This window comes from Eutrigla gurnardus (assembly GCF_963514095.1).
Source record: "Eutrigla gurnardus genome assembly, chromosome: 6".
Taxonomy (NCBI): domain Eukaryota; kingdom Metazoa; phylum Chordata; class Actinopteri; order Perciformes; family Triglidae; genus Eutrigla; species Eutrigla gurnardus.
In genome coordinates this window covers 18929968-18951056 of record NC_139920.1, presented here as the reverse complement: position 1 = coordinate 18951056, position 21089 = coordinate 18929968, and the positions used below count along the sequence as shown (strand labels likewise).

Genomic DNA, 21089 nt, shown 5'->3' with positions numbered 1-21089 from the left:
CCACGCACACAGGTGCCAAACACAACACCGTGTGATTAGAATCAGACAGAGAGAGCAGGAGACACAGCTGTAAGGGGGTGAAGGGGAGGGAAAGAGGGATCCTGAAGGCTTTACCGCTGTAGCTTCTCTTTTGAGAGCATGTCACGGCTCATGCACAAATCCACACCGCCTGCATCACACACAGACACATACATGATGGCAGGCAGCTTGTGGTGAGGATCCTTCCTATGAACTCACATGTGGCAAAACTTGTATTTCAAAAGATCAAAACGTAAAAACCTAAGAGGGTTGAAAACTTCCCCCGCCATCTACTGAAGGTGGAACACATCAAAGTAAACGAGATCAGCGAAAAAGGACCAGATGAGCTCACAAGTCAGCTTTTATCTGCCTTCCTGCTCTCACATACCCAGCTGAAGCTCCACAGGAAGCTGCTCAGTGACCTCTGCAGCATCACAATCAGCTCTCCTCGCTGCTCAAACGGTGCCGCCGCTGCGGACCGAGTCTGGGGAAAAAAGTATTTTTGGTCCTGGATTCGTCTTCAGGCTAAACTTGAAGTGTTTTTGCAACATTGCAAACGAATGCTGTCAATTCTTGTAGTATTTATTGTGTAATGTTTATTGGTATGCATTAAATCATCATCATTTGACACTTTACTTTGCGGTCTGCTTGGCCAAGAGATTTCTCCTCAATAGATTTCATCTGGATGAATAAAAAGTGAAATAAAAGAACATCAGGGCAATTATGGGTTGTAAGGGGTCAAAGCATTTTTTTGCTTCAAGCAAGTCTCCTTTCCTTTCACTTAACTCACTTTTTCTCTATTTAAAACTTAGACAGTCGTTGTTGAGGATGGGAAACTTAATGAGGCAGCTCTGTTATTCTCTTTTTTTCTGTCTTTTATTTTTTCCATCAGAGTGACATCAGAGGTAGGCTGGGCCACTTAAAAAAAAAAAAGAAAAAAGGAGGAAGAAGAAGAAGAAAAAAAAAGGCAATCTCAAACTCCCACACCCTCATCCCCCTTCTCCTCCCCCTCTCTTCTTCCTCCTTCCCCTCCCTCTCTCCCCCCATTCTTTGTGAAAAACTCAAGGCATCAGTCGGCAGAGCTCAGTCTGTTGGAAGTGGCCGGCTATTGAACCATGCCCCAGCCCGGGCCCCAGGACAGCTGAGTCCACAGAGAGGAGCACATCTTTGGGAAGTAGGGCCTTGGCAACAAAAAGAAAGAAAAAAGACTCTTTGCATACGGTGATTTCCAGCTGCAGGACAGAAGTGGAGGGGAGAACCTCAGAAGACCGGGACAAAGAGAGAAAGAGAGAGAGAGAGATGAGTCCTGGGCAGTGCAGCTCGGTGAAGACACAACACATCACACACGTGAAACTATAACTGAAGGAAACACACCCCCGCTACTGGTAACACACACACACACCAAAGAAGGTAAATGCTGCCTGAGTTCATTTTGTTTCCGAGTGTTGTTTTAAGAGCATGTGTGTAATGTGTCAGCATGGCAGAGGCTCCGGCTGCAGACAGAAACATTAACGCTGCTTTGGCTTTTCTCTCTCTGGAGTCTGGGTCCTGGGATGAACACTCAGACCTGCATGGTGTGTATCCAGGCCATGTTAGTGAGACCGATCGGGGGGGGGTGTTGGAGGGGTGAGTGGATGTCTGTTTTTGTGTCGGCACAACACGGGAAATAATCTGTCAAGTACGGTGCTTGGTGATGTCGGCATTTTATTTTTGCGTGGATGAATTTTAATGCGATTTCTTTGATGCAACAGATGTATGAGGTGTTTTTAGAGACACAGAAAGTTCAAGAGAGAGAGAGGTGGGGGGGGGGGGGGGGGGGAGTGAAGAATAGGAAAAGTAGGGCATTCCAGCAAAACACTTGAGGGAGACCGATCTGATCAGATGGAGAGATTTGAGCTCTGGAGCCAGCCTTGTTTATTTTTTCTCGGCTTTCGGTTTCCCCCGATGCAGCACCATCTGAGCCTGGGTGCAGCGGGGGACGGAGGAGAGTTAACCCCTGGTGGAACGAGGGTTAGATCAATAATATTATGCCTAAATGAGGTGGTGACACGTCTCTCTCAGTGCATGCTTCTCCTCGTTACGGATGGAGGATCGTGAGATCACACGCAAAAGGAAAACCCTTAAAAGTTAACGGACTCGTCTCTGAGAGAAGTCCCTTTCACAGAGTTGTTAGGGAGGATGATACAATGTACTCCAAACGTAACCACATCCTCTATCAAACACGCAGCCGGGGACCATGACAGCGGGGGGAAGAAGCTTTGAACTCCAACAGCATTTGTCTGGCCCACTTCCATATCACCAACTCCCCAATTATCTTCTAAATGTTTTCACTTAGGTTACCGGCCTTTTAGTGGGATGTGTGGAAAAATATTCTGATCGCTGCAAAGCCACATCTGTGAATGACTGAGAGAGAGAGCGAGCTAGCATGAGAACATGGGCTCTTTGAGCCTCGAAATAAGGCAAAAATGAGGGAGTGGCAAAAAAAAAAGGCTAAGAAAACATTTCATAAAGTAGAGTAATAAATCACAAGATCAATACCTCCAATAACTCCAGAACCAGAACATTCTGTGCTTGGGCTCAGGGGTTCACCTGATTTTTTTTGGGGGGGGGGGGGGGGGGGGGGCTTTAAATGGTTTGTTACAACCAATCCACACATGAACTAACCCATTCTCTTAAACCTCAACGCGGGGCTATAAATCATGACGTAGGAAAGACATCAAACGGAGTGTTTTCCAAACTCCCAGGACGAGCCAATAAATAGCGGGTCAGGTCGAGCACGTATGGCGGGCTGTCAGAGCCCGTTAACCGCCGCCCCTCCCCCCAGCCGTCCCGTCACAGACCATGTTGTAACGCAGCATGAGATTGATAGCTCACTCAGCCAGCGCGGGCCGACTTTTTGGGTTTTTCCGACGGGCACGCGGCCAAGCGTATCTCACTGTGCGACCCGAGGCTGGACCCCCTCGCAGACTCAGCTCAGCTGATCTTATCACTGGGACACATATAGAAGCACACACACACACACACACACGCACACAGGGGCTCGTCTAAAAAAATGCATGCGGTTAAATCAAACCGCAGCAGGACAGGCTGGACACATTGTATATTCAAATGTACCTGATGAGCCACAGGGCTGGAGTGTAGCACTATCGCATTGGAAATCACAAAACCCGCGAGGGAAAGAAAACAGAGCCGAGGCTGTATTGAGTTTCGAGCTGCAACGTGAAGCTCATTTAGAATCCCCCTAATGAGAGCTTGGACACAGTTGAGCGGACGGGTCGCCATAGGGAGGAAGAGGTCAGCCTGGAGGTCAGGACAAACAGACAGGAGGCGGTGGAGGTATGTAACTAAGTAGAGCCGGTGGGCAACGAGTGTGTTGGGTTGGACGTGCCCTTCCTCGCCGCTTCGACTAATAGAAAGCACGTGAAGTCGGAGGTATGAGATTAAGTCGAGGTGCAACTCAGAGAGGGGGGGTAATAGAGAGAGACAGTGGGTCTCCTGAATGTGAAAAATTCACACAAACAAACTTTTATATAAATGTGGGAACATTTTTTAATATCTCCCTCCACCTCCTGGCTCTCCTCTCTCCCCCGACCCTCCTCCAGCTCTTCTCTAATGTTTGAAACCGTGGCGGCGGTAGTTTCAAAGCAGCAAAAAAAAAAAGAGTGTCTCTTCATGAGTTTGATTTAACCGGAGAGAAAAGCCACTTGAACGGGCGAGTTAACGGCTACACTGTCGGCCTGGGAAATACATCACCGGCTCAGATTCTGTGAGGCGAGATTTAATACCGTTGAGAGTGTGTGTTGGTATTTAAGGGGGGGCGTGATGGAGGAGGGTGTCTGAGACTTGAGAGCCCTTATCTTGACAAAGTGAGACAGAAAGAGAGGGTCGACCTGATATGAAGTCTGGACAGAAGAACCTGTTTGTGCATTGATGTGCTGTGCAAAAAAAAAAAAAAAAAAAAAGGAGGAAGAGGGGGAACCCGTTCTCCACAAAGACCGATTGATTGCAGGAGTTGTGGAGCGGATGGTTGGGTGGGGGTGTAGTGAAGGTAGAGGAAGGGTGGGGCTGCACCCTAATCCCACATATAGACCTCTGACCCCCCAACATCAGCCCACATGTTTAGAGTTTCACTACAGAAGAAGGAAAACAGATGGGGCCCGTGGGGCACCCCCTCAGTAACTTAGCATCATGAAGGTGGACAACTCTTAGAAATAAAAAGGTGCCATCTGGAACCCTTTCACAGGGTTCTACCTAGACCCGACATAAAGGATTATACACTGAACCGTCTGGGAAAGGTTCCACCCAGAGCCCCTTATGGGAGGTTCTACAGAGGACTCGTCTATGGATTATTGATTACCAGGGTGCTAACAACAAGTCACCCTTTTATATTACATGGGTTCCATCGAGAACCCACCCAGGGTTCCCTGTGAGGCTCCTAGAGGGCCGAGGCTCATGTGGTGCAGCTCAACCCGCAATAATAATGGTTCACAATCAGTTATTTGGCCATTCCACATGCTTTCTACAATCCTTGAAGAACTCGTTCTTTCAAGAATTCTTAATGGAACCTTTCGTCTTACAAGGACCCCTTGACAAGCCCTTTCCTAGTTCTTCAGAAGCCGATGGTTGTGGGTGGAACTACGAGTGAAAAAGCCGGAGGCAGGGTTGGTTGTTCTCCAACCGCAGGCTAACGACTTCCTAAACAGAACCACTTAATCTACCGTCATCGTTTTTCCACCTCATCCCTCATTTTTTAAAATTCTGGTGATTGGCTTCAGCCTCAAATCACCAGCTTACGTTATAAATGCAGGGGAAATCCTATTCCAGCTCCTTTTAATACACCTTGATTTCCCTTTTAACATTTCCAGCATGTACCGTTTAATGAGGAGACATAAAACAACACTATTAATGCCACCGTGTCTTTTTTCCTATTCCACTGTGGCAGAAGTATTTCCTCATTGTTAGAGCCGTGTTTAAGAGAGCAGTGTTGTTTTCATTAATTGTTATACGTCACTACCTTTACTGCTTCTTCCCCGGCTCATGCTGCGTACACGCCCACTGGCCCCCCCTTCCTCAATTACCTCACGTAGCTATTTCTTTTGCTCTTAACGACGACCTTGTGCTCATTTTGTGGTGCATAATTGTATTTCAGGTTACTACTCGAACATGTTTTCATGCTTTAATAGTGCTATAGCAGCTCTCCTCGCTTTCTGAAACGCTGTTGATCTCCTGCCCCTCCCTCCCCCAAAAGCCCAGTGAAATTTTGCCACTTGTTCTCCAACTCCTCTTACTTTGAAAGGGTGTTTTCTTTCGCAATGCAGAAAACGGCGTCTTTTCAACATGGCGATTGCTAACCAAACTCTTGAGGTTATGCTCCAGTCACCTTTGATTTAGGATTAGCAGCTGGACAGAAATTATGCCAATGTGTTTTGTGGTGACTCATCACTTTAAGGTAGAAAAGGCGAGATTTCTGCGGGGGAGAGTAACTCTGTTTGGGCATTGACTTTAGGCATTCCCATTCTGGTGACTTTTGAGATGCACAAAACGCCTCTCTAACAAACTAAAGGGGAGAAGCATCGTAGGTCCTCTTTATTTCCATCCTTTATTTATCGGCTGTCAGTGCCTCTACGTTCTCCCACGTGCGGCATCAATTGTTTTAGCAAGAACGAGTCAATAAGAGTCTTTGAATCCGTGGCTGGTGACATCATGTATGGATGAAACGCCGGGAGGAAGTCGGCCTCCGGTGGCGCACCAACAGCAGAGCTGGCTGAGCTCCATGTTGTCATGTAAAGCAGTGCTGCTGTTTATTGTTGCTCTAAATCCAATCCCCCCCCTCCCCCCCCCAGCTGCTCTTTCTTCTGACCAGTGATGACGTGTTGTGTGTTTTAGGGCATATTGGACTTATTGTGGGAAAGTCTGAGGACCAGATGTGGGAACGAGTGGAGGCTGGGGATTTTTCTTTTTTTTCCTTCATTTTTTGAGGCTGGGAAATACATTTTCTATGCTCTTTGAACGGCAATCCATCAGGCTGCAGACTGACACATCACAACTGGTAAAAATCCCTGCAGGACACCAGGATCAACGTTTCTAGTCCACGCTCCGCTACCAAATGTCCATTTAGTGTGAGACTATCAAATCAGATCATCTGACTTCCCGTGCCTCATTTGTCTAAGACTCTGTTACATATTAGAGAAGACCTGTCCATATTGACACATTAAAAACAAAAATATATATTATTATTATTCTATTATGGTTGGATACGATTGCTATTATTGTGCTATGGCTCAGGTTAAAGTCTTTGTAAAATATATATAGAGAATGACTGCCATAGAACTTTAGTCTGTCGGGCTGCTCACTCATAGTTAATTAGTCGGCTAAGATTTCTTCAGTTGATTGGTCTCTTTGTTCATGCTGAACCACTTATTTCCAAGAAACGTACGAGCATGTCTCTGGCAAACACAACATTTAAAGTGGTGCCTTTGTGAAACTCAGTTTTACAGATCTGTCTCGCTCCTTTCTTTCCTTGCTCAGAGTTGCACATGCACAGGGGGGAAAATGTCAGCAACGGCATCATGTTACAATAACTCTGCAACAGATGCTGCCTTCGCGAGGGTGATGGTTTACGTTGAACTCGTTTCAGAGAGGTGTTGATTTTCAACTGTGTGGTCTTTTTTGGAGGATGTCATTTTTGCTGTAAGTGTAGCCATGTGAACCTAGTAAACTGGCAACTGTGTAATACATACTGTATGATAGCGACATGTCGCATAATCCTGCAGTTTATACAAATTGTTTAATAGATTTATTAAGCGGTTTTCTTTGGACTTGGATCACAAAACGATGCCTGTGTTTCTACATACAGACTAAGCTGAAGCCGGCAGTGAGAGACAGATGGCTGTTTTTCTCAAGCAGCAACTAACATCCAATTCCGCTGTTTAACCAACTCTGCAAAACACATTTTTCCCCGTCTCGCGGTAATGTAAGCAGCCGTCTAGCTTAATGACTTCTCTGGTCATTTCCTCTCTGACGACGAGCAGAAAATAATTATTTTTGTCTTCCTACTCGGGTGCAAAAGTTAATCACTATTCATTTGCAACAACACAGAAATCCAAAAGAAATGTAGACGAAAGACAGAGGCCGTCGCGATGTGCACACATCCAGACTTGAGCGTGGGGGTGAAACGACATTCAAACGAGCCAAATCGGAAAAAAGTTGTGGGCTTCATCGAGGTGGAAAAAAGGAAGAGACAGATAAATGCTGCCTGTTCTCAGACTGTTCCAAAACTTCCATGAGGATGAATTAAAACACAGCAACGGTGGGGAGTGAGGACGTTTAAAAAAGCCACTGTTATCCTGACTATCCTGAGAAAGACGTATGATCCCTCATACCGTTGCCAATATATAAGGTGGAGTTAAGAGGCCAAGTTTTTATCCCACACACTAGTTTCAGGTAGGGCCGAGCCAACGAGACATGGAATAAATCCTGCTCATATTAGGGAAGAAAATGACTTTCAATTGCTCTTACTTGCTGTGCTACTTACATCTCATAGCTTTCAAATGTATCTGCGATCTCCTGGTAATGCAATTGAGCTGAAACAGAAAGACCTGGAGAGGAAAGAGGAGGAAGGAACGCAAGACAGAGAAAGCAAAGAAAAAGGAAAGTATTCAAAAATGGAAGGAAAGGAAATTAAGGAGGAGGGTCAAACAGAGAGGAAAAGCAATCAAATGAAAAGAAACAGGCAGAGAAAAGAGTGCAAATTTGTCAAGACTAAAAAAGACATTGGAGTATTTTATCTCAGCTTGTGTTTGTGATACCTGGCCAGGAAGGGGGAAAAGGGCCACGATCCACGTTCAATCCCTATTACTCTGTTCCATCTGTAATCTACTGCTGTCTGGGCTATTCTTTTAAATCTTGGTGCTTTATCTCCTTCCCTTGTTCTGTCCCAGTAATCTCTCTGTACACGTCCAGGTTCCTGATTGTAAGCAACATTTCTCTGGAGCAACTCACAGTGCATTTCCAGCCGCAGAGTTAGAAACATGTGGGGGAACATTGCTCATTCATCCTGAGTCACACTGTCCTCGACATGCAGTACTAGTACATGTGAGCTAGGAGGGAACTTTTGGTGGATGGAAATGGTACACAAACTTGCATTAACTTATCATACATACATGCAGGAATTGCACATTGCCTCCATTGTAAGATTCAGTGAACAGTCTTGATTCAATACTATCACGATGCCTGGCTGCCAACTGGATGTATATCATGATTCGATGTTTCAGCATCTGTTTGTAGTCAGACATGTCCTAAACTCAAATGGATGCACCGATAATGAGTACATGTAAAACAACGCTGTTACAATCGCACCTAACACCATTTTATGGCAAGGTGACATCTTGATAAGCCACCCGGCTGCAACGATAACCTGATGCATAAAACAGACAATCTTGGGGGGAAAAAATGAGATGGTTTTGCTTGTTTTGAGGAAACGCCGTAAACCTTGTACCTTCAAGACACACTGGTGACCTCTCCACGTTGCCTGGAATGTCTTTGATATGTTGCGGTTCCATGAAAAAGACTAGGCCCCTTGTACTCAGAACCACCACCCATGAGGAAATCAGCCTCCAGACGACAGGAAAAGAAAGGGAAAGAGAAGGAAAAGAAACAACAAGAGATGGGAAATGAAGGAGGTGACGGCTGATGGATGAGCTGCTATGTTGTCTGAGCTGTTCGTGCTTCGGGGGGCATGTGGACGATGCTAAATTCGGACGCTGTATGGCGCTCCTGGCAACAGTGGAGTCATAGTAGCCAGTCATATTTTGGGAAAGAAGACGTTCTTGAGAGAACCGATACTGCTGACGCTGCTGTTCAAGTCATTAGCAGGTCAGCAAGGATAGAGCACCTGGCTACGCTGACGAGACACATCGGCCGCCGGAAAAACACACCACCATGAAAATGAATAACGTCTCTGGACAGTCATGCACACACAGTATTGAACCCTACAGATGGGAACGCGTGATTACACATACAGGCAAAGTCTGCAGGGCAAGCTGTGATCCTGTCCCCTCTCGACACCGCTCCGAGGACAGAATTCCTGGAAGAACCACAATGGCGTCATGTGCGAGACACACGTCTCCTGGGTGTCAGGGTGGACGTATAGGACTTAATGATGTGGCACTGAGTGGCTCAAGAGTGATGGAGTGGATTAGGAGGGCAAGACGGTCTTGGCCAGGGGGGTTAAATGAAGCAGCGTGTGTGCATCTGTGCAAGTGTTTTTGTGCTTGTGCACTGATGAGAAACAGAACTAGAATCAGCGGGGATGAGAAAGGGCGAGGGAGTGAGAGGGCCGTGGTCTCACACCCCTGTAGTGACGGCCTGTTTGTGAAATCTTTCAAGTGAAACCTAAACATTCCTGTTGAAGGTATGGAGCCGCGTGGGGCAGCGGACGCTCAGCAGAGAGCTTATATATAACCGGTCTCACAGGAAGCTCCATCAGAATTAGGGGTTAGCGTGTTTGACTGGGACTGTGCACGTACATAACATCGTAGTACGAGACAATAAGGTGAGATCTCTGAGCAGGAAGGGAGGTCTTGAACCCTCTTAGAGGCCTTTGAACCAAATACTCAGACCAGAAAGAAAGAAATCAGAAGCTAGGTGTTTCTTAGGCGAGTTGAATTGCATCTCTGTTGCATTAAGACAAGCGTAAAGATAAAATGTATTATGTAATTTTGCACGACATGCCCTTACCAATGTTGGAAAGAAGACGCAGAGATGGACAGAGACTTTAAAATAACGGGAAAGCAATACATCCATATTGAATGCAAAACTGGAACTAGGTTCCCTGGAAGAGTTCCTGTGGCCAAAAAAGCCAATTCGGGTACATGCTTTGCAAGACAAGAGGGTGGGCAGTTGTGAGAATAATATCATTCTCAGAATAAAGAAGGTGACATCAGAGTCAGCCACATGGCAGACCTCTTTAATAAACCAACAGGACCTCAGGGAAAAAAATGGGGTGTCTGTCAGGAGGGGAACTAACTGAGAGAGAAAGCAGACCTCGTCCCGTGGCCTGGACAGTAAACGTGTTCTCTCTTTCAGTCTTTCCACACAAAACAACTCTATGGGGAGCAATGACCTGACAACTCTGTGGACACTTTTCCCAAACAACTACTGATTGTCTGTGACTTTGAAAAAAGAACCAAATACCCTTTTCCATAAAAAAATCTGGCAGCAGTGAGTTCTCCTCTGCTCTGGAATAGCATACAATCAACACCCTTTGCAGTGAACATTCCTTCAGAGTCCCAACTCTTAAGATCTTGTATTCTTGCAGGGAGGCCTGGGGGGACTTCGGAGGGAGCACCAGTAGCAGTCCGTTGATCCATCTGACCAGCCAGCAGCGATGCAGGGGCTGATGTGGAGCCTGTGCGCCCTGCTCTGCCTCTCCCTCTGGGAGGAAAGTCACTGCAGGAGCTCCAGGGAAGCCCGGAGGGCCAAAGAGCCTTCTCTCCACAGGAGCAAGAGAGCCCCCATCGACTCTGATGCCAAAAAGTGTTCCTACACCTTCCTTGTACCTGAGCAGAGAATCACAGGTTTGTAGAAGATTTCTTCTTCATCACATGTCTTTCTTCATTGAAGTATGTTTTAAAAAAAATCAAACAAGCCTCTGGGTAACTTCCTAAATAACTTGTATCTGTCACCAGGTCCGATCTGTGCCAGCACCACAGGCCCCGAGCCAGACAAGGACAGAGTGACCCGTATAGACATCGCAGATGTGCGGGAGGTTCTCAACAAGCAGCGGCGTGAGATCGAGACGCTGCAGCTGGTGGTGGACGTGGATGGTAACCTGGTGAACGAGATGAAGCTGCTGCGGAAGGAGAGCAGGAACATGAACTCCAGGGTGACCCAGCTCTACATGCAGCTGCTGCATGAGATCATCAGGAAGAGAGACAACTCTCTGGAGCTGGCCCAGCTGGAGAACCGCGTCCTCAACGTGACCTCCGAGATGGTGCGACTGGCTTCCAGGTACAAGGAGCTGGAGGGCAGGTTCGCCACGATGGCCGGGGTGGTCAACAACCAGTCCGTTCTCATCTCGGCGCTGGAGGAGCATTGCCTGAGGACGCTGGGACGTGGCGATCTGCCCGTGGTCCCCCCGCTGGTGCAGGTGGTGCCGCAGAATCTGCCGGTTAACAACCGTTTCACCAACGAGATCCAGAGGGATAATAACAACCGGGCCTTCCCCAGAGGATCACGGCTGGACTCCCCCACCGCTAGCCCGTTTGGGATTAACCCTCCGCCACCACAGGGAACACTTACCTCCGATGGTACGTATCGATTTGAATACTTGGTTGATCATACTTTAGTAGCTGTGTGTACATTTACTAAACATACTGCTGAACATAATTTCTCGCAATAGTTGGTATTACTGAGGCACAGTTGGCTAATCCTTGGCACGGCAGATGCAGTGAAATCATACATTCCTATGATTCCCACTTGGCTGTCTGTATTGGCAGCACAGCACTGAGCATATGTACCAAATTAGTAGGATGTGGATTAGGCCTCTTTGAACAGCATTAGAAAAAATCTATTTCAGAGAACAGGAATACATATATCTACTGCACATTACATGATGAGGCCATGTATAGACAAACAGCACTAGCACTTCAGTACCTATTCTGAAATTTGAGATCACCTACCGATATGAAACCAATTTGCAAGGTGAGAATGCTACTTTGGAAATGACTCTGATGTATTTTGTCTGGCGAACTGGCCGTGGCGGGGAATGTTGACAGAGGTTAAACAACCAGATGGTGAAATGTATGAAATCATTCATAATATTCCTCAGACAAAGTGGGGGGGATGTCACTTAGTAGGGTGACATAATAAGGTTCACAGGAGAGGTGAGAATACCTTCTCCAATATTTGATTAAATCAAGACATTTATAGCTCTGGTTAAGGACTCCAGATAAAACACATATCATTACTCTCGTGCTACTTGGCATTATTAAAAAAAAGGCCTGGAACCACTTATCAATATGCCAGATGACCATAATTAGCTATCAAATTATGGCATTATAAATAACACTCAAATCAGCTCCGTCCCTGCTATGCAACCACACATAAAAAGTGGGGTATTTTTTATGGTGAGTTAACAATATTACTTTATTATAAGGCCATATATTGGCCACTCTCAAGGACACTTTACAGTTACAAACAAACAAATAGTTACATGTAAACTATTAAATAAATACACAATATAGATTTTTTCAACTCCTTCCTTAAATAATATGAAATGTACATTCAAGCCAAAGTGTCTGATGGCCGATGAGCTTAAGACACCTTCGACCTACATTTAGTACCTTAGAGATGGAAGAAAATGTGTGGTGAAAAAAGAAAATGACTTAATCTCCAGGGGGAAATGATTTGTTCTCTCTCAGACATGTACACACATATAGACCCTGAAATCCACACATGGCCAGGTTCCCTCTGAGCAGTTATTAGAATTGAGAGCTCCGCTGTCACGATCCCGCAATTCTACATGCTTCATATCAATATCAGGGATGATATGAGTCGATTTTCTTTTCCCCGTCTACGACTGAAACAAAACTCTCAATCTGGCCACGCCACGGTTTATCTACAACCAAGAGAAACAACAAAAAGCCAGGGATGGCTCGTGTTCGCTTTGGTGGCCAACACATCTTCACAGTTTAATTTTCAGGAAGAAAAAAAAACAACCCCCTGAAATATTTCGCCCCACTTGTCTCCAGAACACATATTTAACAAATTCCTGGTGATAAGGAAGGGAACCTCTCCTTGGTGATAAGTTAGATGAATATATGCAGAAAGGGAAATAGGTAAAAGTTCACCACCACCACTGAACACGTAGGTTCACCACTACTGGAAATACACACTGCTGGACCACAGTTTGGTCGAGTCGAGCCCCTTTTAAACCATCACTGCTTTACTTTTCATTTTTAAATTCAACAACTTAAAGCTCTGTCCGAAACTAACAAAAGCAAGAGAAAACGGGGGAATACGTTGGAGAACAACCCCACAGACCTCCACTGACAGGTCTAATGAAGACATATCATTACTAGAAAAATACAATCTAGTGCTGGGGAGGCCCAACACACTGGGTGCCTATGTGCTCCTGCACTCAGCTGAGAAAACCATCTTCTGTGGGCCTTTAGGCCCCGGAGGCCCCCCTGCACAATGCCGGTGTTCATACTGGTTTAATACATATTCACACGGGGGAGAACAGAGGAAGTACGCCAGCTTTAGGTTCAGCTGCGTCAGCGTTGGGTGCAGTGCCGCCACATGGCTTCATTTGAAGGCGAAATTTAGCAGAATATTCATTTAGCTTAAGTCTGCACATTGAAGTTTGCCTGACTGCGTAACATTTTGATGGAGGAGAAATGTATGAAAGAATGCAGCAACACTGATAGAACCGCTCAAGCCCAAGTTTCACTCCGCTGTTGTCTGTCTGCTGTCAACAGCGCAAAGATGGATGATGATGACTTTTGCATATGGAATAAAAAAAAACATCTTGATTAATGCGCAGAAAGGTAGAGGTGTTTCTGATACCGATTTTTTCCCTTTTCCTGATACCAATTTTAACACCTGAACTTGCATATCTTACCAAAACCAAATAGGTATATACCAACTAATTCCATTACCAATTACAACAAATATCAAGACGCAGCAATAACAAACTTTCTTTTTTTCTCATCTTTCCCACCAAAGGTCCCTTCAAAGACTGTTACCAGGTGCGACAGGCAGGTCACACCACCAGTGGGATGTACCTGCTGAAGACGGACGGCAGCGATCGCTTGATCCAGGCCTGGTGTGAACACGGCCTCGACAACGGAGGTTGGACCGTGTTGCAGAGGAGAAAAGACGGCGCTGTGAACTTCTTCCGCAACTGGGAGAACTACAAGGTGAGCTGAGGACGAGGTTTGATTGAGAAAAGGCAAGATTTAATCGGTTTAATCCGGGGATAATATAAAAAGATCTCTTAAGCATGCTGGAGATCTGTATTCACAGCTTTTCCTTTTTTCCCCAATCCTAAGTGACCCAGTCTCAGCAGTTCAATCTGGGGCCACTAAGCAAGCACTTGCTCCGTCAATGTAAACAGCTTAGCGGCGGATTTCCTCACATGGAAATCACGGCCAAGAGCCGGAGCCAAGTAGCTGCATGCGAATGTACGCAATCAGGAGAGGCAGGGTGGGCCGAGAGGGTAACACGGCTCAAACCCAACTGGAAATGATCCTTTTATCGCTTTTACACCTCGTGCGTCAGACTTTTTGTGATCGAGGTGTGATCCAGGATCTAGCTGAGCAAGATAAAGGAAGAAAGATCTCACACTAATACACATCCTCACAAAAACGTCTGGGTTCCCAGTTGTCTACAACAAGAAAAGACATTTAAATAAATGTGGCAGAGACGAGAGTTTTCCTCTCCGTCGTAAAATGATATTTAGTAATCAAAACTTACATGTTGTTTGGATCCGTGACAGAAATGTGTCTCTGCGGCTCTAAATTCAAATATCCGCTTAACTGCCAGATCACCATTGCCCGCCCCCCCCCCGTTATTCAAATAATTTGCCTCAAGTGACAAAACCACAGTTCACAACCGTAACACATTATTGTCTCACTGGGAAGCAGATTTGATTTCATTTTAAATTGAGTGCACCAGAGTCCTTTAAACCCGGCACTCTGCTGAGGAGTCATATTAACCTCGCCGAACTTCACCATTTGTGTTCTTTGGACAGTGACTTGCGTTCAGTGACCGCAGAGTTGAAAACGAGACCCGTTCTTTCAGCAGTCGATACTGCACTTTGATGGTCCGCGTTTTAATCGCAGTGACATTTCAACACAAACCACAACCAACAACGAATAACAAACGCTGTGGTGTTTCCCCCCCCTGCAGAGAGGCTTCGGAAACATAGACGGCGAACACTGGCTCGGGTTGGACAACATCTACAACCTGGGGAAGCAGGGCGACTACAAGCTGATGGTGGAGCTGGAGGACTGGACGGGGAAGAAGGTGTACGCCGAGTACAGTAGCTTCCACCTGGAGCCGGAGAGCGAGGGCTACCGGCTGAGGCTCGGCACCTACCAGGGCAACGCCGGGGACTCCTTCAGCAGCCACAACGGCAAACAGTTCACCACGCTCGACCGCGACAAGGACGCCTTTTCTGGTAAGAGAGACACTGTTTGGATTTCTTATGTTAGCAGCAGTAAATATGCCTGTCCCAATGATGTTAAGTGATTCCATATTTCATTATTTTTCACATTCCAATCTGAATATTCTTCGTTAAAGGTGCATCACTCTTTGAAAGGGTGTACTTACATTATTATGCTATTATATCAGGGATATAAAATGGTCTAAAAATGCCAATCATGTTGTTTATCATACATGGCCTAGACCTCGCCGTAGGTCCATCGCATTCATCTTGATTATGACGCATCCCTCTCCCCAGGTAACTGCGCCCACTTCCATAAGGGCGGCTGGTGGTACAACGCATGCGGCCAGACCAACCTGAACGGCGTGTGGTACAGCGGCGGCGTCTACCGCAGCAAGTTCCAGGACGGAATCTTCTGGGCCGAGTACGGAGGAGGTTTCTACTCCCTCAAGTCGGTCCGCCTTATGATCCGACCGATTGACTGAAATCACGGACCGTGCGGTTCCCTTACAAATCCCCTTACCTTTTATCTCCCCATAAACACAGACAGTAAAAAGGCAGAGCCAGGAATACAACAGCGCCTTGTTAAAAACTTGAAGGAGGAAGAGACGGTGGCGTGCGTTTACGGTAACAGCAGTCTGCTCCCCCCGATGACTTTGCCCTCTTTGAGCGACTGCTCTCCTCCACCCGTCAAGTCTGGAAAGTAATGGTACAACGAGCTCCCCGCGACCATCAAGTATTACTCTCAAGCATCCTATTTTACTCTCCTATGTAATAAAAAAAAAGGGAAATGGTAATTTTCTGAAGAAGATTTCTTCTGAGCAGCTAAAGGTGTCTTGTCGCCCGTGACGAAGGGTATCGGATGTACTGGGGGTGTTTAACCTAAGTAGCATGGAAATGTAAAAGTGTTCCCGGTAAGAGTCCCTGACGATCAAACGGGACTCGTCAAACCTACTGTCTACTCGTTTCTGGGTGCTTGTCTGGACTTCGGGGGGATTCCTTTGCCCCCCCTTGCAGAAAAATGAACTTGTGCCCCGGGGCGCTTGTCCAATGTGCATACGGCTGAGCTGGCTTTGGTATGTAAATATCTTTGGCTTTATTTGTGAAAGGTAATTTAAGAGGAGTGATTCTACTCAGGCCGAATGTTCACAATGTTGCCATTCTTTGTTATTTATCACTGTATTTATAGTAAGTATAGTCACAGCCTTTTTTTAATATCTAGCCCTGTAACAAAACAATTCTTAATAAAAAATGTTTTATCCAATGTAGAGACACATTAACGACACTTGAACAGATGCAGAAACGAACACGGATGCAAGTGGATGTCCAGTTGAGAATATGAGACGTGCACTGCCCATTTTCTAATTAAATTCTTTTGTTAACATCCAATGGTCTTTCACTCTTCACTCAACGAACAGCAAAATGAAAGTTTCAATGTCATTTCCGGCGTGAATGTAAAACTTGGCAGTATGTAAAAAATACGACCAGATGATACAATCACCTGAAATGAAACACTTCAAAGGCCGTTGATGGGATTTAAGTGCAATACGTGCCGTCGGTGCAGTGAAGGAGGTCAGACGGATTTTAATCATAATAAGAAATTAATTGTGACCACCAGCGAGAGAAGATTCAAAACCCCATTATTCTCGCTCTGGAGGAAGACGTCATAGCAAATGAGAGGTTAGAAAGATACAAGTAAAGGAGAAAAAAAAGAGAGATTGGACCATATCAAGCTGAGGACAGATAGATAACACGGAGGATATTATAAATGACGCTGCTGCAGAAAAACTTAGACTATAATGAAAGAAATGGAGAGACAGTGAGGTTGATCAAAGGCAAGAGAGAGCGACGCAGACGGGGGAAGAGAAGGAGGGGAACATTCCGTGCACGAAAAAAAAAACGTTGAGCTTTTCTTTCCGTGAAATACAAACGTACGTCTTGAAATTGTGGCTCCCCCGAGGACCTTTTCTCTCCGAGGAACTGTAAGTCAGAACAGATAGGAGCCATCTGATGCTAACACAGATAGGGGGGGAGAGAGAGCTCACGGAGGTACTCAAGTACTGGCAGGTAGGCTGACAGCCAGTGAAATCACTGTATACCTATGCAGTCCAGGCCAGACCAGGGTCTTACCTGGATGTACTACCTCCTGACCAGGTGACATCCCCCGAGTCTGAAAAGTGACGTCAAGCCAGGCGCAAGTGCCTTAAGCCTGAATACTTTCTCATAGCCTGGTCTGGTTTCAAAAAGAAGTCTGACTGCATAGAAGTCTACAAGAAAATTTCTCACCTTATTTATCTACCTAAACATTGCAAATGTGAGTCAATGGTCTAAATCTCTGGTTTCAAGTCTTCTTCAATACAGCATGATGTATATTTAGTCAATTATGGTCCATTTAGATTCATAAAGACCATAAAGCAGCTAAACCAACTAGCACGCTACAGCTGTGCTAACAACCCCCCAGCAACGACTTGATTATGAGAGCACGGCAGCAGGTCGATGAACAGGTCGGGTGTACACACACCAACTGAGGGCTGCAGCTCTTACGCCACGTGGCTGCCGGCGTCGAGAAACATTTTAAAGCGTGTGCGTCTTCGTTACAGCGGAGCCACGCATTTCTGTGGGGGCCCTTTGTCCTTTTCCATGATCGGCCAGAGAACAGGAACAAGCTCGTCTGAGCATGTAACAGGCCCGGCCCTGTGGTGAGGAGGGGGCTGCGACTGCCGGGCCTAATGGCAGGTCAGGGTTCACACACACGCACACACACACACACACACACACACACACACACTGTGGAACGCCTGCCGACTACACAGCAGACACGGGGCTCTTTACCACCAGAGATAAGCATCACACCTACAAAAGGTGCAAATGGGGCGAAAGACAGAAACATGACAGGAAGTCACAAACATGCGTTGTAGACGTCAGCCCTCCTGTGGTGTATTTAGCTCTTACAAAAACACACATGGTCATTTTAGCCCCTCAGCTGTGGGTTGGGACTTTAATGTGAGCTTTAAAAAAAAAGGTACTTTGTCTCATGACCAGAGATGTAAACATCAGGAGAAGCCCCCCAAACCCCAATTTAACCATCTCACGCCGAGCACTTATGTTGGGATTGATGCTCTGGAACAAGCCCTGCGGCTTCCCCCAGAGGGGATTTACCATGGAGGGCGACCTGAGAGCAAAGGGGGGGCGCCGATTTCCCTCCCCCGTGCCAATTTGGCTCGGCCCAGCCGACCAGGACAGCCAGCTGGTCGCACATCACACGGCCACGCGCATCATCGACGGGCTCAGGCTGTAAGGAAACACCGCCGCACTTACACGTACGACTTACAGCGCAAAGACTCCACCCTGAAATAATGGCCGACTGATCCCACATCACTGAAACGCTTACCGAACGGAAAGTCTTCCCTTCTCTCTCACTCACACACACACACACACACACACACACACACACACTGAGTTGTACAGTTAAACCGCTAACTGTGTGCCGTTTAGCAGCATTAAGCTTTGCATTCAACTCCCGGTCCGTCATTGCTTCCAGACTTACCGTGACGTAGCACAACGGGGGGAAAAAACGTCAGTAAGTTTCTTTAATGGCAAACAGACTCTGGAGCTCTTCTCTTTGTGCTCGTGCCAATGTTTGTTTGTGCACACTTGAGCGTCCAAGTTTGAATCACACAGCAGTAGCTATGATACGAGCCCGACGGCGAGGGAAACAGCCGTGGCGGTGGAGAACTTCAAAGTCATCAGCGATTCAAAACAAGAACAAACAGTACGGCAATAAAACTACACACGCACACACACACCCGTACCCACTATTACATCCCGATGAGCGTTTGCCTTGCAAAACTCATCAGGATTTCCTGTATGATGTCATGTGTGGAGCCAAAGAGAGAGGAGGCATAAATATTTAAGGCAACGGCAGAGAAATATAGCTGTGTTTTAGAATTGATTCCTCGCTGATTCATGCGTTTGTTCCAGCTATTTCAAGATGTTGGACATCATTTGAATCCAAAGAAGCGAGAGCAAAACGAGAAAAAAAAAACCCAGGAAAATGGATGACGGGTAAAAATTGAAGCTGCTTTCCCACTGGACAAAAGAAAAAAACCTCTAACATCCACCAACATCTGGCTTTTGTCCTCGGTGGTGAAGGCTACAATTGACATTCATTCCCAGGACAAATGACCCTGCGGTAGTGAGGAGTATTAATCGACTCCAGCAGTGATGGAAACATGACACCCATGCAAATGTTTTTTTCTTTTCTTTCGCTGTGATGCTATTTGATGTGCGTTGAAGTGAATATATCATAAATCAAATAATTATAATCTCTAAAACAATGCTCTCCTTAAAAGCCACGAGACAGTCCGACATGCTGATCACTGTAAAACTCACTTCATTCAAACTCAACAGAAACCAAATTAAAACAAATCAACAATCTTGTTAGTTTTTTCACTGGTCCAACAAACACCGACTTCTGGTTTGGTTGAATTAAGCCCTTAATTCCCCGAGTGAGACGTGAAAAGAAACAGCTCCCAGACTCCATTGACAGAAAACATTTTACCTCGCTGATTGCTGTAAAACACACTTCATTTAAACAAAATAACAAAATAAAACTCGTCTGAAATCACTCTTTGTTAGTGTTTGCACTTTTCCCAACAATCACCAACTCTGCTTGTGAACCCCGTTTTCAGACGTTTGTGAAGTTGCACCAGAAACGGAAAAACAAAACAATAAAACTGAATAATCCATGAGACCAGACACACAGATGGCTCGTTTCCTTAAAAATCAGACGTTTTAGTCCTTTAGATGAGCCTTTGGCCCGTAAACAGCCTGTAAAGATAAGAAGCCTTCAAAGACGTGTGTGTTTGGGTCCGTTACCTAGGTATGGTATACACGAGACCATGCTCTGGCTGCTTATGAAGTCCCTCAGACGTTTGTAGTTGTCTTCTTTGGACATCAGGTAGTCGAGCCGATCGAACGTCGCCTTGTCTTTCCGACTCAGCAGCTGCAAAGGAAGGAGGAGTCAAAGAATTAAACGGCTTTAAGGAGTTAGAAAATTATGAATACAATGACGTATACATTCAGCTGCACACACACACACACACACAGGATCATATCCTGGAAAAAGTGCAGACTTAAAACATGCTGGCTCTTCACCATCAACCTTCTCACGTTGCACATGAAGTGGGAGAACAGTTACACAACGGGCTGCTGCGTATGATGATGAGGTACAGGGCCTGCTGAATTAAGGTGTTTATTTTATATCTCTGTCTGATGCTGTTAAATATTATGACTGGGAAATAAAAAAACAACATCTGAAAGCCATTTTTTTCTATTTGCCACCCATTTGTAAAATAAGTGAAATCCCTGGTAATATTCTGCTATGATTTCTAGCCGTCAATGTCAGAATAATATGTAGTTGTGTTGTTGCAAAATAGAAACATTACTTTCTGGTTTGGCTGCTTGTTTCAATTAACTGAACACAGTGTGTTTGTTTGTTTGTGAGGTTGCACTGCAGTGTAGTTAACTTGTGGGCTGAGGCAGCAGCAGCAGCAGCGGTACAGCCTCAGACCACAGCACATCTGATCTGCTGACAATAGGAACTTTATAGGTTGTGACGATAGCAGAAAGTCCTAATGAAACCTGCAGAGATGGAGAGTGTGTGTGTGTGTGTGTGTGTGTGTGTGTGTGTGTGTGTGTGTCCTCTTGAGAAGAAGGTAAGCCTCCGTCAGGGCCAGAAGCAGCATTTTGCTGACTGGCGAAAAGAATCTCGTGTGGTTTTGGAGAGTTGACTGTAAGACATTTCCACCATTATGTCAGAGCATCATCATGCCGTTATGTAAGCTCGACATCTTCCATGAGAACACTGAAACGGATCGGTAATCCTTCAAGTGGGTATGGA

At 45.9% G+C, this 21089-nt stretch overlaps 2 protein-coding genes across 6 annotated transcripts in view; one reads left to right on the top strand and one right to left on the bottom strand.

Moving 5' to 3' along the window:
- The window catches only part of ralgps2 (Ral GEF with PH domain and SH3 binding motif 2), a 74132-nt gene that overhangs the window by 14556 nt on the left and 38487 nt on the right, over positions 1–21089 (bottom strand). For all 4 annotated transcript variants that reach the window (XM_084010717.1, XM_084010716.1, XM_084010719.1 and 1 more), the window contains exon 9: positions 20066–20192. In XM_084010717.1, the coding sequence (XP_083866843.1) occupies positions 20066–20192 (127 nt within the window). The remainder of the gene's footprint in view (positions 1–20065; positions 20193–21089) is intronic.
- angptl1a (angiopoietin-like 1a) lies at positions 1095–16576 on the top strand. 2 transcript variants are annotated; one of them, XM_084010721.1, is made up of 6 exons: positions 1095–1403; positions 10337–10595; positions 10707–11327; positions 13747–13940; positions 14932–15202; positions 15485–16576. In XM_084010721.1, the coding sequence occupies exons 2-6, from the start codon at positions 10406–10408 to the stop codon at positions 15670–15672; spliced, it is 1464 nt and encodes a 487-aa protein (XP_083866847.1). In that variant the 5' UTR covers positions 1095–1403; positions 10337–10405; the 3' UTR covers positions 15673–16576. The 2 variants fall into 2 exon arrangements, with proteins under 2 accessions (XP_083866847.1, XP_083866846.1); XM_084010720.1 differs by having other exon boundaries at positions 1095–1428.